Source organism: Eschrichtius robustus, chromosome 2 (assembly GCF_028021215.1).
Source record: "Eschrichtius robustus isolate mEscRob2 chromosome 2, mEscRob2.pri, whole genome shotgun sequence".
NCBI classification, from domain to species: Eukaryota; Metazoa; Chordata; class Mammalia; order Artiodactyla; family Eschrichtiidae; genus Eschrichtius; species Eschrichtius robustus.
This window is the reverse complement of record NC_090825.1, coordinates 91,331,744-91,346,743: the sequence shown is the minus strand read 5'-3', so window position 1 is coordinate 91,346,743 and position 15,000 is coordinate 91,331,744. Positions and strand designations below refer to the sequence as shown.

The 15,000-nt window shown below is 43.2% G+C and overlaps 1 protein-coding gene across 2 annotated transcripts in view; it reads right to left on the bottom strand.

Annotated features, from left to right (window-relative positions):
* Nucleotides 1-15,000, bottom strand: part of MCC (MCC regulator of WNT signaling pathway) — a 424,188-nt gene that overhangs the window by 254,358 nt on the left and 154,830 nt on the right. Inside the window, exon 1 of one of the 2 annotated variants that reach the window (XM_068535718.1) lies at nt 11,885-12,488. The exons of the other annotated variant lie outside the window; for it this stretch is intronic. Coding sequence (XP_068391819.1) covers nt 11,885-11,941 — 57 coding nt within the window. The 5' untranslated portion in view covers nt 11,942-12,488. Of the gene's footprint in view, nt 1-11,884; nt 12,489-15,000 lie in introns of those variants that run through there. 2 annotated transcript variants of the gene reach the window in all.

Genomic DNA, 15,000 nt, shown 5'->3' with positions numbered 1-15,000 from the left:
GAAAGCCCCCGCACAGAAACGAAGACCCAACACAACCATAAATAAATAAATAAATAACTTAAAAAAAAAGTTGCAGTCATCTTTAAAAAAAAAACAACTTCTTTTAAATAATTTTAGTGCTCACTTACAACCACAGCTACTCATGTTCTGTTTGTAGTAGCAAAATAATAATAATAACAATAATATTGCAAGAGCTAACCAATAGTATTTATCAGGCACTTTGATAAGCACTACATAGGTTATGCCACTGGTCTTCCCTAAGGTGGATACTCTTATTTTCACCATTTTATAATAGGGAATGTGCAGCCAAGAAAAGCAACTTCCCCCAGATGGCCTAGCTAGGAAGTGGCAGAGCTAGGATTTCAGAGCTCACAACTTTGCCACACATGGTTTTGCAGACAAACTGAGGTGATAAATCAAGTAAATTGGCCCAGAGGAGAAGTTAATAAAGAAGGCGGCCAAAAAACAGAGGCCTTTCCTAGTCACTCAACATATTACCCTGACCCCAATAGGTCATCCTTGCTGGCTGGGACATGTTAATACCAAATAAGAAAGATGCCCCATCTTCAACACTCGGGGAATTAAAGGGTGTGAAGGCAGCTTTATCAACATCAGACACTTTCTTCGGCCATAATTACATGTTTGTCCTGACAGCATTTTCATTAGCAACTCAGAAGCCCCAAATGAGAAACAGTCTTAAAAGTCACTCTATCATACCAGAAGGCATACTGCTTTCTGCCCTATCCGTACAGCAAGGCATCCTGAAAAAAGGGGACCCCAGTTTTAGTTTAAATCTACCCACTGGAAGTAAAAGCTCCTGTCCTGTGGTCCAACTCGCCTATTTCCCCCCTCCTCACTGTTAACCCCCTATTAATAATCAGCCCAGGCACAGCAGCCCTGCACTATCTCATTCCCACAGTACTCCTATTCCACACTCACTCTCATCCAAACACATCATCAAAAGTGCCCCCAGTCAAGCATGAAAATGAATTAGGTTTTGGTTTAACCAGGATTAGATTCCCAGCACCAAGAAATAAAGTAACAGTTATCTAATCTAACAGGCCAGCCTCAGACTTCCTGGCTACTCTCCACAGGCCCCTGTTGCCAAAGTCCTCTCCTAAAAATCCCCTTTAAATACTGTGAAATCACCACATGTCGGTGGAGCAATGTAACTCTTCAAGTGCCATGAACATAACTCTTAACTCTGGTGCCTGCCTAACCTTGCTCGAGATCATCTAGTCTGTCTAGAGGGAGAGCTGCTGGCTGCCAGCCTGTGAAATGAGCACTTGCCCCACCATGCGTCAGGAAGTTACTTCTTCCTGGACACCGTGGAGGAAGGAGTCCTCCTGGGCTTGGGCAAGCCCATTTGTTTTCCGTGGAGAAGCAGTGCATGTTCATGCCTCATTTTACACTCACTGTAATTCCATCTGGAAATAGCCAGTGGCTGTGCAAAGCTCCAACCACAGAGAAAATCAGACCTGGACAAAGGAGAAAAGGGACAGGGACTTGATATCCAAAATATATGAAGAATATATTTTGCAACAACAAAAGATTCCTAAACAACTTGATTAAAATTGGACACGGACTTGAATAGACATTTCTCTGACGATGATAGGGCCAATAAGCACATGAAAAGAGGCACAATATCAGTGATCATTAGGGCAATGCAAAGAGAAACCACAATTAGATACCACCTCATACCCATTATGATGGCTATTATTTAAAAAGCAAAATAAAACAGAAAAGCAGTGTTGGCAAGGATGTGGAGAAGTTGGAACCTCTGTGCATTGCTGGTGGGAATGATGTGAAGTGGAACAGCCTCTATGGAAAATGGTATGGCAATTCCCCCAAAAATTAAACACAGAATTAACCACATGCTCTAGCAATCACACTTCTGGGTATGTATCCAAAATAAATGAAAGCAGGGACTCAAACAAATATTTGCACACCCATATGCATCACAGAATTATTCACAATAGCCAAAAAGTAGAGGCAACCCAAGTGTCCATTGACAGATGAATGGATAAACATAATATAGACACACAGTAGATTAGCATTCAGCCATAAAAAGGAAGTTCTGACACATGCTACAGTATCAATGAACCTTGAAGACATTATGCTAAAGGAAATAAACCAGTCATGAAGGGATATTTTATGATTACACTCACATGAGGTATCAAGATTAGTCAAATTCATAGTGGGGTAGAAAATAGAATGGTAGTTTCCAGGGGCAGGGGAGGAGGGAAACAGGGAGTTAGTGTTTAATGGGTACAGAGTTTCAGTTGCGAAAGATGAAAAAATGCTGTACACGGATGGTGATGATGGTTGTACAATAATGTGAATGTACTTAATGCTACAGAACTGTACCCCTAAAATGGTTAAGACTGTTCATTTTATGTTACGTATATTTTACCACAATTTTTTTTAAAAAAGGACAGAAGGGCGCAGACTATTACAATATACCCAAAAATCACAGAGCTAAAAATAAATTCTTCCACTTATTTTAATAGTGTCATTAGTAGTAATGTCCTATGTATATGAGAATACTGAAGAATTAGGGCTTCCACCTTTTAAAATAATTACAGACTGTTATAAAACACATACTTTAAAACAAATCCTGTGATATAGAAACTGAGGAAGTTGAGGTAGAAGAGGAAAAATTATCCTTGAGAGTTAAGGAAAAAAATCTGAGTTCTACACTTCCCCCTCTGCTGCTAGCCAGCCTTCTTTATGCCTCAGTTTCCTCATCAGTCGTGCAAATGGTTTGGATAAAATAAACTGCAAATCAAAGAATAGCTTAATAGCATCTAACCCAACAGAATTAGACAATCTCCCTTGTCTAATTCCAAGCTTACCTGGAATCTTTCTGGTCATAATCTGACTGCCAAATACCTTTTCAATAGGAAAAAAAGGTCTCAGCATTCCAGGTTCCTTGGAGCTATATTGGTTATAAATCAATAAACTGATACAAAAGTTCATTAAAAAATAAAATCAGTGATTATAAATAGAGGAAGGAAATTGGTCCAATTGAGAGTGGGAAACAGAGCTCAGTTTTCCTAATTCCGAACCCACCTATATGCTACATCATCAGCATCCATCAACACTGAACCATCCATCAGGGAAGGCAAGGCAGTTTTCAAATCCTTCTTGGCCAGTGGCCACATCACTTAGTTCTTTAAACCATTCCTTTTAAGGGGAAAATACACTCACATACTCTGAAGATGTCCAAAAATAATTATAGTTTGTTTTTAATGCATATAACAATTATTTCTGCTTGTAGAAAATGACACCATTTGAAAGTTTGGGACTATGCACAGGCTTTAAGGGTGAAAGAAACAAAAGGAGAAGCATCTGACTGATCACTCTACTCTTTTCTGAAAATACTTTCTTTCATTGGCTTTTGGGACACAACTGCCCGGGCCTTTTCTTTGCTAGCTCCTCCTCTTTCCGAGGATATCTCCCTGCCCCTGCCTCACAATAAAATACACACACACACACACACACATACATATACATACATGAAAAGGATTTAAAAAAATCAATTCAGGCATATTTTCAAATCATTCCAGAGAAATCCAGATTCTTCTCCAAAGCCTACAAGAATACAGGTGATCTAGCCAGAACTATTTTCTCTGACCTCACCTCCTTCCTCTCTCCCCTTGCTCACTGCACTCCCAGCCACGTCTCCTCCTTGCTGACACACACCATGCATGCTCTGGCCTCTGACCTTGACCCTTATCAGTCCCACTGCCTGAAATGATCATCCTCATCTTTGCATGGCTCTACCCCTCCTTGCATTCAGGTCTCAGTTCAAAGATTCCTGCAGACAGGTCTTCCCTGATCAGTATAATAGCACCCCTCCCTCCTTCATTCCTCTCTCCTCCTCTTCATCACCACTGGATCTCTTCATCACCATCACCTCTTCATCACCACCACATACATCTGTCACGTGTACTGTCTGTCTCCCTCTAGAATGTAGTATCCATTAAAACAGGGACTACATCAGTTTTGTTTCTGTATCCCCACACCTAAGAACAGCACCTGGCATACAGAAGGCACACAGTGTTTGTTGAACAGAAAAATGACTTAGGAATAGAGAGTAAGTTACAGTAATAATGACCAAACTAAATTTCCTCAAATGTGTCCTTTAACCAAAATATGTAAGTGGTCAATCCAACACATCTGTCACACTATAATGGCAACTGCTGTTTGGTCCAACAAGTAAATTTGAAGTTTGTGGTCGCCCTATGTCACATATTGACTAGGTACTGGCAATACTGTGATGCGTTTCACTCTGTCCCTGCCTTCAAAGATCGCATGGTCTCCCTGGGAGGCTGTGGATAATTAAAGTAAGTGTTGTGAACACAGGATGAGGGAAGGACAACTAACCTGGGAGGTTGGGAGGGACCCAGGCAGAAGCAAAAGTCATCGCAAGTGTGCCATGTATTCTATGGACAAGTCCACACAACCCACAGGAAACAGGGACAAGCAACTCCATTGCTTTTCTAATTGACAGGCAATCTTTTTTCACGTTGGCATTCTTCCCTTGACAACTACTTCAATATTTCTCACAAATCCAGCTGGAGTCGTTCACTGACATGCACGCACACTGAGGCTTTGTGAAACTTTCTGTTCTCAGGTGATGGAACACCACAACCTTTGGCTTAAGATGCATTTGCATCTCGGGCCCCATATGTCCCATCATGTGTTCCAAGCACTGATCAAACCTCCTGACAAGCAATCTGCCTCAAAATATCCCACCAGCCAAGGCATTGAGTAGCTTTATCGTACGATTTTTCCAGCCCAACAGACTTTGATTGCTATTTACAAAGTTAACAACCCTAACCTACAGCTTTTTGCATGACAAGTAGAAACAACAGCTGCTAATGCTGAATTTTTTTTTTCCTAAATTGTCTCAAAGTTTAACTTCTCTGAGTTTCAAAAATATCTTGAAAGACTTACATATATAAAGTGCTTTATAGCCTCAGTCACTCCTTATGATAGTGCAAACCTTCCAAAAGGTGGCTTCTATTCCCCCATGAATTAATTTTGGCTGTTTCTGTTCAGCAAGAGAAAAAGGACATTTGCTAGAAAGAGAGGACAGCTTTGTGGTCCCAGTAAATATTTACTCTATAAATTGAACTTCTTTTTATCTGCATAATCCAGGTTATTCTCTTCTTGTTTCTTTCAAGAATGAAAGATGGCCACTGCTAGGAATTTGGATGTGGTTGGGGGAGATGAGAAAATAGCTGCAAATAATTTATCTCTGCCATGCCACCCCCTCGCAGATGTAAAAATCCACATCCTAACTACTATCAATTTTCTGTGTCTTTTTTTAGCTTGTCTGATTCTGTAATCCCGCCAACATAAACCTCTTTCCCAGAATCTGGAGATTACTTAAAACGTAATCTTGGTTTTCTGAAATTTGATTCCTTGGATCAAAACCTAAATTTGCAATCTTTGTTCATCAACAACTTCTTAATCTTTCCGTAAATGCAGTTTTTATTTTCCATTTACAGTCTGGCTTTGGAGGAAGCCTTCCACATGACATGCACTGGGTAAATTAGCTTCAGGCAGCTGTTAAAACAGCACCTTGAGTTTATTTCCTGAGTATCACCATCATATTCCCTACTCTGGATGGGTGCCTCCACTCAAAGTTCTGGCACCTCAAATCTGGTAGCCACAGTCCTGTAAATAATTCATCAGCATGAAAAGTCTTGGGATTAATTTTAAAACTTCCTGCCTGGACAAAGCACTTCTTCAGAATCAAGGTTCTCTCTCTGCTTTCAGGTTTGTGGCCATCTCAGTTCCTGATCTCCTGCCTGGTCTTTGACTAACCTCCTCCCCTCACATCCCATTGCTCCTTCCCCTGTTTCTTGACTACCACCTGGTTCCAGCCATGCTTGATCTACTGGCCCCGCCCACTGGGCTCCACTCAGGGTCTTGTCCGTCCTTTCAGCACCTGCTTCCTCAGGACCAGGCCACCAGCAGCTGCCTTGCCACACAGCCCTGGCCGACCACTTCATCGGCTTTTTCATCAAACTCAGCGCTCTGCAGCCCCACAGTGATTTAGCCAACCGCAGTAGAAGCCTAGAGCCCCACCTGCAGGGGTAAGAGAACCCTAATTCTTGTCACAAAGGAAATCTTATTCTCATCTGGCACCTCAAATACTGTAGCACTAATTCCTCAGACGCCTCAGAGCACACAGGCAGTGGGACAGAGGTCGTGGCGCCTCTATCTCCCCTGAAGTAAGTGGGAACAGAAGGAAGCCCTTCCTGGATGATGACTGCCCGATTCCTTATTAACAAATCTGCTCTAGAAAATCAATGTCTACAATCCTTCAGCCACTTGAAAGTGACAGCAGTGAGCATATTCATACCACTCTTATCAAAAACATTTATCTGGGTATCGTATAGAGATTACAATACAAATCAACTTAAACAGGCTTATTAGATAGAATACTCCCTCCTAGGAATATGTGATCAAAAGGTGACAGCACAGAAATGACTCTTCTAGGAATTCACTCTGAAGAAAGATCCTTACCAATAAAAAAATTCATGTGGGAATATTTCAGCATTATTTGTAATTGCCAAATATTGCAGGCCTAAATATCTAGACAGAGAAGTCCAGTTGAATAAACTACGGTATATTTACCAAATGAAGTACTATGAAGTTGTAATTGAGAATAAAGAAAATTATGAACTAAAAAAAAAAAAAAAAAATGCTGAGAGCAGTAACTAACAGGAACTAACGAAAGGAAACAGTGGAGGAATGGCTGACTCTGGAGAAAGACTACCTGGCCTCAAATCTTGAGGTCACCATTAATAGTCTGTGCAATCTTGGTAAGGGTTTTCACCTCGTTATGCCTTAATTTCTCCACCTGTAACATGGGCATAACAGCATGTATCTCATAGAGTTTTTGATAATTAAGCATGTCAATACCTGGGAAATGCTTAGAATATGTTAGTTTTTACAAACCACTAAATTAACAGCTAAAATGACAAAATAAAATGACAAAAACTACTGCCAGCCATTGGGAATTAAGAGATCAGGGTTTTAGACATGGCTCTTGTTTTGTGGCCTCTGGAGTAGATTAAAAATGGTTGCAAATTCTTTATCACATCTCCCTTGAAGAGGTGGGATCCATTTCTTCACCCCTTTGAATCTGGGCTAAGCATATAGCTGTTTTAACCAATAGAACACACAGACATGACCCTGTGCCAATTTCAGTCCTACGTTTTAAAAGAACTGGCAGCTTCCACCTCCTCCTTGGAACCCAGCTGCCATGCTGAGAGGAAACCCAAGCAGTACCTGGGCAGGCCCGTGTAGAAGAGAAGTGAGGTGATCTCCCAGTCCACAGCCAGCACCTGCTTGCCAGCCATGGGACTAAGCCATTTTGGAAGTGGATCGTCTAGCTGGGGTCACAGACACAAATCTTCCCACCCTCAGCTCTGCCCCAAACTGCGAAACCATGACCAAATAAGATTGTTATTTTAAGCCTCTAAATTTGGGGGGCAGTTTGTTACACAGCCATTGATAGCCCAAAAAGCCTCAGACCAAGCACTTAAATCACTTTCTCAAATTTGATGTTTATAAAAAGGGAAAGGGAGAGAAGAGGCAAGGTGTTCATTCAAACATTTGTAGAACACCTACTATGTGCCAGCCTCTGTGACAGGCTGTGACACTGTTATTCTGGTGCTTATGGTCTGTGTCTAAGACAGACATTAAACAACTCATTACAATGAAGCGTGATTCCATAAGGACAGAGGAGTATAAAGAAGTAGAAATGGGTGTGGGAATACCAGGTGATCTCAGTCTCTGCCAACCCTGATATTTTGTAACTTCATGGTTTAGAGCAAGTACATCTGTGAGACGGCCACTTAAAGACAGTCATACAAGATAATCTATCTAGAGAACAATTTTCTCCTACATAAATCCACTTCTTAGAGTATCAACAAAGATGTGGGTTTCAGTAGCTACGCAACAAGTGAATGGTGAAAGCATGAAAAGCCGCCTCTATAGCCTGCATTCAGGAGTGGAATAATCTTATGAAAGAGGCTTTGAATAAAGAAAGGACAGAGTAAGGAAAATATGATTTTCTGGGGCAACAGAGGTTTCAAAGTAAATAGTGATGGGAGAATTTTACCTATTCATTGCTTAATGTTTAAAAAGCAAAGGACATACGTTGATTGCTTTGGACAAGAGGTGTTAGTTATTCCCAGGAAAGAACAAACCCTTAAATATAAATTTTTAGTTTGCTACATAAATAGGCAGCTGTCTACCAGGCAAGCAGATCCAGTCCACAGCTATTTTGTGAAGATGAGTAAATTCAAGTCATACCCTCATAACGCTGCGCCTTAAGACATCTTCCTAAGGTCTGAATTATTCTAAGAACCAAGAAATGTGATTGTGACAGTAAAATAAGGTTCAGCTACATACTGGTCCCACAAGTTTTACCAAGACAAACAGAATTAACTGCTGACGGAAAACCCATGGCGACGAGGAAAAAGATTTAGTGGCCTTCCCTTGACACGGTTTGGGAGAATTTAATCTAACGCTGCTGAAAGTATGTCCACTCAGCTTCTTGATCGTGGGGGAGGGAGCCTGAAAGTCAAACATTTAATTGTCTAAGTACTTTTGATTTGGCTGATGTTGAAGTCCTTTCTTAACCTCACATTAGGAAAAGAAAAATACCCTTTGAGTCTTTGATAGGGAGAGCTATTAGCCAAGAAAAAAGAATAGCCAATTCATGCTTCTCAAATTTTCCTTTTGTAGTACTGTGGTCAATGCTAAGGATTAGTTCACTTTGGTTAAAGTGTTTAGACCTGATAAACTCATTTGTGGTCATTAATAAAAATATTTTGAATGTCCATAGGTAGAAACAATTTTACTGTCTGTTATAATCATCTCACAGGATCTTAAACAGCTATTGTTCAAAATAAAGACACAAAAGGAACCCATTCATGCATTTCCTGTTTTTCCATTTTAAAGCCCTCAAACATACCGTGAACACGTCATGCGCAACACCCAGCTAGGTCTCCTGATCATGTATCCCTCACACCTAAATCCCTCCTGCCTTTCTTGCACCCAAGCATTCCCGAAGCGCTGCAGGCGGAGTTCAGCACCTCAACTGCTGACCAAAGCTAGCTGCTTTCACGAATAGGACAAGCAGATTACAATAAGAAATTGATTCCAGTCACTCCCCCTTGTTTAGGATGTTATGGCATCAGTGTCAACAGTATTGTCAAAGAGTCAATGACTCCTGTGGCGAGAGAACCCTTGTAGAAGGGGTAAGCTCACAAGTCAACACCAGTGAGAGAGGACTCTTGTTTATGATACCCAGGATAATGCTAGGCCCTTTCACAATTCTTCCTGCCCCTGAAATGCCTGGTGAGCATCAGGTTGAATCTGACCCTACGGTGACCTCCAGACAGCTTTGAGGCTCCTGAGCACCAAATAAGAGAACCAATAAGAGATATGGCACCAAAGGGGGTTTTTATTAGCTCTGCTTTCAGGTGAGAAGGAGGAACCGACCACGAAAAGAGAATGGCAACTTTGCCCCCCAGGACATTAAAGTAAAACCAGTGTTTAAGAGAAAAATTACAGTGATAAGAAGAAACTCTACATCATAGACCTTATGTGAGAAATACAAATTAATTGTATTCAGATCTATGGATTCATATGGATACTGCCCTATGGATATTATAGAAAAGGCAAATGCTACAACTGTTGCCCATGATGAAGTGAACTGAGATTTAGGGTCCACAAGGTATGAATCACACATCTCCCCTTTGCTTACAAATTCTCTTTACATATACCCTAACTGAAAATATGTAAAAAACTAAAAATAACTATCCTTATACTCCACTGCAATTACTCAATCTGCAGGGAAACTCAAGACCGGGGGGGATGGAGTGGCAACTAAATCACTGAACCTAGAAAGAAGGCTGGAAAGAGTGCAAGAGGCAGAAAATGTGGTAAAGGACATGGTTGGGGCAGAAACTTGTTTACTTTCTTAGGGACAAAACTATGTCCTATAATGCTCTAGTACTACAGCTCCAACTAAAGCAGGTGCCACGAAACACCCTCAGCTCTTTCACCTGGCCACAAGTTTCCAAGGAACACTTAAGGAGTGGATAAAACCAGGCAAGTAATGGAGAGTTTTAGTTCCCACCTGAGTTTCACAGATACTCTCAGCTAATCTAATGCGCCCACTGACCGTGCCAGTACTCTTCAAGTCAATCCTGGCCTCCTCTCTCTCTCTTCAGCCTTCTAGCCACCTTCATCCTAAATCTGTGATTCATTTTTGAGCAAAGGTACCTGAATAGCACACTTCAGGTGACAGAGAGTTAAAGCTGCCACATAGAAACAAACAATGTGAAGGACCTGGCAGAGACTCTGCAAGATACGTGCCTTTAGTTTCTTATTCTTAAACGTCCTTAGAAGTCAAAGGTTTCTCCTAACAGTGTTATTAATGGAGAAGGGTCGTGGGTTCTGTTTTAGATCTGAAACCTCTCCCTGCATGTGAAATTGGCAAAAATCACTTAGGTCTCTGAGCCTCCTCCCCAACCTCCCGTTTTTAAGCGAAGCCCTCACTCTTAACATCTCCCCAGCTTTCTACATCACAGGGAAAACCACAGGGATTAGGAAATGCCTCTACCTCATTTGACCAACGTCTCAAAATGCTGTCTCAAACTGGAGCAGGGAAGGCTCAGCACCAAGACACTTAGAGCACCAGGCAGGGGCTGACTGTATTGACTGCTGGATACCAGCCACAGACCTGCTCGGATTTCCCCCATCTACACCCTCCTCGCTTCCCCAGCACCAGCCCTCACCCCTCAAAGAGGGCTCCATCCTTTCCTTTTCCCTTCACTGTCGGTCATCTGACATCACCTCCATCTGCCTTCTGCTGTCTTTATACGGTGCCTTTTCTCTCTTCAGCCACACTCAAGAAGCACAGACCACGTTGCCCCATGAATGGCTCAGCGATGAGGCGAAGAGGAAAACCCACAGCCACCAAGCCTCCTGCTGCAGACAGATTTCCTCCTCTTCAGAGCATCGTTCTGTGGGTTTCCCATCACACTTTTCAGGTATTCAAAGCCTGCGGGGTGGGGTGGGGGGGTGGGAGAATGTGCCAGAGGCATCCCTACGGTCATCAAAAAAGGTGGCCTCCAGCATCTGACCACTCATATACTTGCATACCGTCTGATGTCGCCTTAATCTCAAAGCTGGTCCCCAGCACTCAAGCGGATTTGCTACTGTGAGAGCCAGGAACTGCAAGTGCGCTTGCCTCTAAGACTCAGGAGTCCAGTCCCGGGCAGGAAATAAAGTTCTAAGCCGCTTTGATGTGCTTCCTCTCCACTCTCCTCCCCAACGCGGGTCATTCGTCTCAGCCAAGGAAAGACCACCTTGCCTGAACTGAACCAAACGCATCACACGTGGGACCCTGCGGCCGACTCAGTACTCCAATGAGCTCCCCGGCCCCACCAAATTACTTACCATCAGATTAAGCTCAGCTGGGATCCCCATGTATTTTGCTGACTACGAAAGGTTATGTGGTACATACATTGGAGGAAGGGGGGTGGGAATGGACAGGGGACCCAGACCACGGAGAGTAAAACGCCTTGGCGACGCGGTGAGAGCTTGTTTCTTTTTTAAGCCACTCGTCTCAGACTGAAAAATCAAGCCAGTTCAGGTCATTTCCTGAGTAGCACAACAAGTTAAAACAAGATCCAGAAAATCTATTTATCTTTAATTGTGCTGCCTCCAGACTGGGAGCGCGAGGCGGGTGGCGTGTAGAAAAGTGGGCGACGGGGAGGGAGGGGGATTTGTCGCAAAGCAAATGCCTAAGAAACCAGAGCTCCCGACCTCAGCTGTTTCTTACCTCACTCAGCTCGGCCGAGTTGTCGTTTCCATATTTCATGGCAACTCCAGAATTCATGACTGCACTTTTCAGAGCCGAGCTCCTCCTCCTCCAGGTCTCGGAGCTGACGAGTTGGGGTTAGCAGGCTGGATATCCACTGCTTGGTCCCCTCTGGCACATTTTAGTCTAGACAGCCATCTTCACCCAGGACAGTGGTGAAGCCCACACGAAGGATGCAGGCACTCCGAAAAGGAACAGAGCCGGCTCGCGTTTCACGGACGAGCCATTGCTGCAGAAGGCTGGGCGGCGAGGCGCGCTCGCAGCGGCCGGGCCGGCGCGGGGACCCGAGGCAGTGCCGCGCTCAGCGCCGCCTCGCGTCTCCTATGGTGCCTCTCCGCCCCCCATGACCAGGCTGGAGGGCAACCCCGGCAGGATCCGGCCTCCCTGGAGGGCTTCCCGAAGAAACCAGGGCGGCGGGGCGAGGAAAATCCGCGTCTCGGGTTCCGGGGAGGGAAAGCAAGCTAAGAGAGCGCCGGAGCGCGGCTGCACTTCACGCTGAAGTTTCCCATTTGAATCCTCGGGAGTTGTAAGTGCTCTCTGATTGAATACAGCTGTCTAGCTGCTGGCTACGGGGTGAGCGGAGGAGGCGGGGCCAGAAAGAGAAAAGGCGGGGGGAGGGGGGGAGGGAGGAGGCCGAGCAGAGGAGACCTCGCCGGGAGAGCAGGCATCCTTCCAGCTCCCTGCGATAGTAATTACAGGACCCAGGTCCAGGAGGAGAGAAGAAACAGGAAAAGCCACCTGAGTAATTGTGCAGAAAAAGTAAAAAACAAAACCAAAAAAACTTCCCTCCTAGTAGCCACTTTCCATAATTTAAGAAGGTCAAGACAAATCTGAACACTGTACATCAGGCAGCGCTGTGCACTTCTCATGGTACATTAAGATCTTACAAGATTGTGGGGCGGTCATTTTCCCTGATCAGTCTAAAGTCGACACTGAGGGTGTAAATTCACCGTCAAACTCCCCCCACCCACACCCCGGGCAGATTACAATTTCTGCATGTTCTTAATAAAGATTAAAATGCTCCATCACATGAAAGGCCCAAATGTCCCATCCTCTCAAACCCTCAGTCCTTAAAAATATTACATTTCCCATCCACTTCAACCCTCAGACCTTCCTTAGAAATCTTACAGCTCATCTGAGCAGAGCTAGATTTGTATTTCTGGGGTTTGGAGTATGAATCAGAGAAGATTCAAGAGGCTGTTAAATTCAGTGGACTCCTGGAATCAGAGCTCCCCTGCAGCCTTGAGTTTCCCTGAGGTAAAAACATCCCTCTGTGTGTGGCAGGGTGGGAAGAGAGAGCTAGAATTTTTCCCTCCATAAAGGTTAAAGTCCCTCTGAACTTGAGATGCACTGAAAAATATTCTGATCCTTTAACAGTAGGTCTGCAGGATTGCTTTAAAGGCCTCATCAGTCACTTTCTACACAACGGGAACAAAATGTCTCCATCCCCAGTGACAGACCTTGGCACTTCCTGAAGCCTTCTATGAAAAAGCCATTAATTTCCAAGGCTGCTTTTTTTTTTTTTTTTTTAAGAAGTAGGATATTTATTTTGCTCTTTAAGAAGAAGGAAAAAGCTTGACCATTTGCATAGATCTTCTTACTCGTATGCCTTCCTGTTGAGTTCATTCATTACCTGATGAAGGCTCTACTGGGATGAGGAAGAGTTGGCAGCTTTTATGGAGCACCGGTCCCAAGTTCTGGGGCACTGCCAGACTAGAGCACGTTAGGAGAAGCTCTTCAGCATGGGGAGGGTTTGGGAAGCCACATTATTTTACTTATTTAATTCATTAAAAACTGTTGAGAACTGTGTGCTTGAAGATGGAGATGGTGGTGAAAGAATATAAAAATATAAAGAAGACTCAAGCATCAACCCTGCCCATAAGGTGTTTATAGTCTCATAAACAGAAATGACTAGTCTAAATATAAATGGATACTTGCCATAAAAGCAGAACAAATGAAGACCTACAGCAGTTCAGAGGTGGGAAACAGGATTTTGGCTGGGTTGGGTGGGAGGAGAAGACTGTGAAGGACTCTTAGAAGAGGCAGCATGAGTTGATATTTGAAGAATGGCTGAGCCCAGCAGAGATGGGCAGTGAGGAGAAGGTATCCCATGATGTGGGCCCACTGTGAGAGAAAGTGTGGATGGAGACTGGAATGTCAAAGGATGCGTGGGGAATGGGAGATACTCCATTCTGGAATGGAACCTGGATTAGATAAGTGAGTTGAAGCCAGATCATGGACAGTTTTGAGTGCCAGGCTAAAGAAATGGGCCTTCCGCCTGGCAATGGAAAAAAAAAAGCCTCTAAAGGTTTTCAAGCAAAGAAATAATAGGATCAGAGCTGTGCTTTTTTAGACATTCCAGTGGATTTGTATCACACTCATGAGTAACTAACATGAAGTCAAGTAGACTAGTGTTGAGTGTGATTCTGGTGTTTAAAGAAACATATTTTTCATACTAGATGGCCCTTAAAAACCAAGCAGATGACTTCATCTGGTGTTCAACCAAAAGAAAAGTGATCTGTTCCAAGAGTGGAGGAAAAATTGGCAGTACTGAACTTATTAAGAAGCAATATGTCTGCAGATTCTACTTTATGGACAGTATAAGGCATTTTCAAGAGCAGTGTTGACTATATGGGATTTTCTTCTTAAACATTGATTTTAATACTTAATCCCCACATAAGCTGGAACTCCACTACAATCTGGCATCTAAATGTGGTAAACTGGAAGTAGGAAATGGACATGCCAATTGGACTATCCCAACAATCCAGCAAGAGGCTAAAAAGGCCTGAATTGAGTTGGGACAATGGAAAAGAACCAGAGGTTCGTTTAAGATGTAAGAGGTTCTAATAGAAAGATAGTAAACAGAAACTGTAGTGGAAAGAGGAGAGCTTAAAAATGACTTGTAGATCTAGAACTTGACTGACTGGGGTTTTTGACAATGTTCTCAATAAAAATACGTATTCCAGAGAAGAAATAGGTTAAGGAGGAAACTACATTTGGGATATCATAAGTTTGAAGTGGCATCTTTGTAAGTTTGAGGTGGCATATTAGAGTGGAAATGTTTAGAAGGAAGCTTG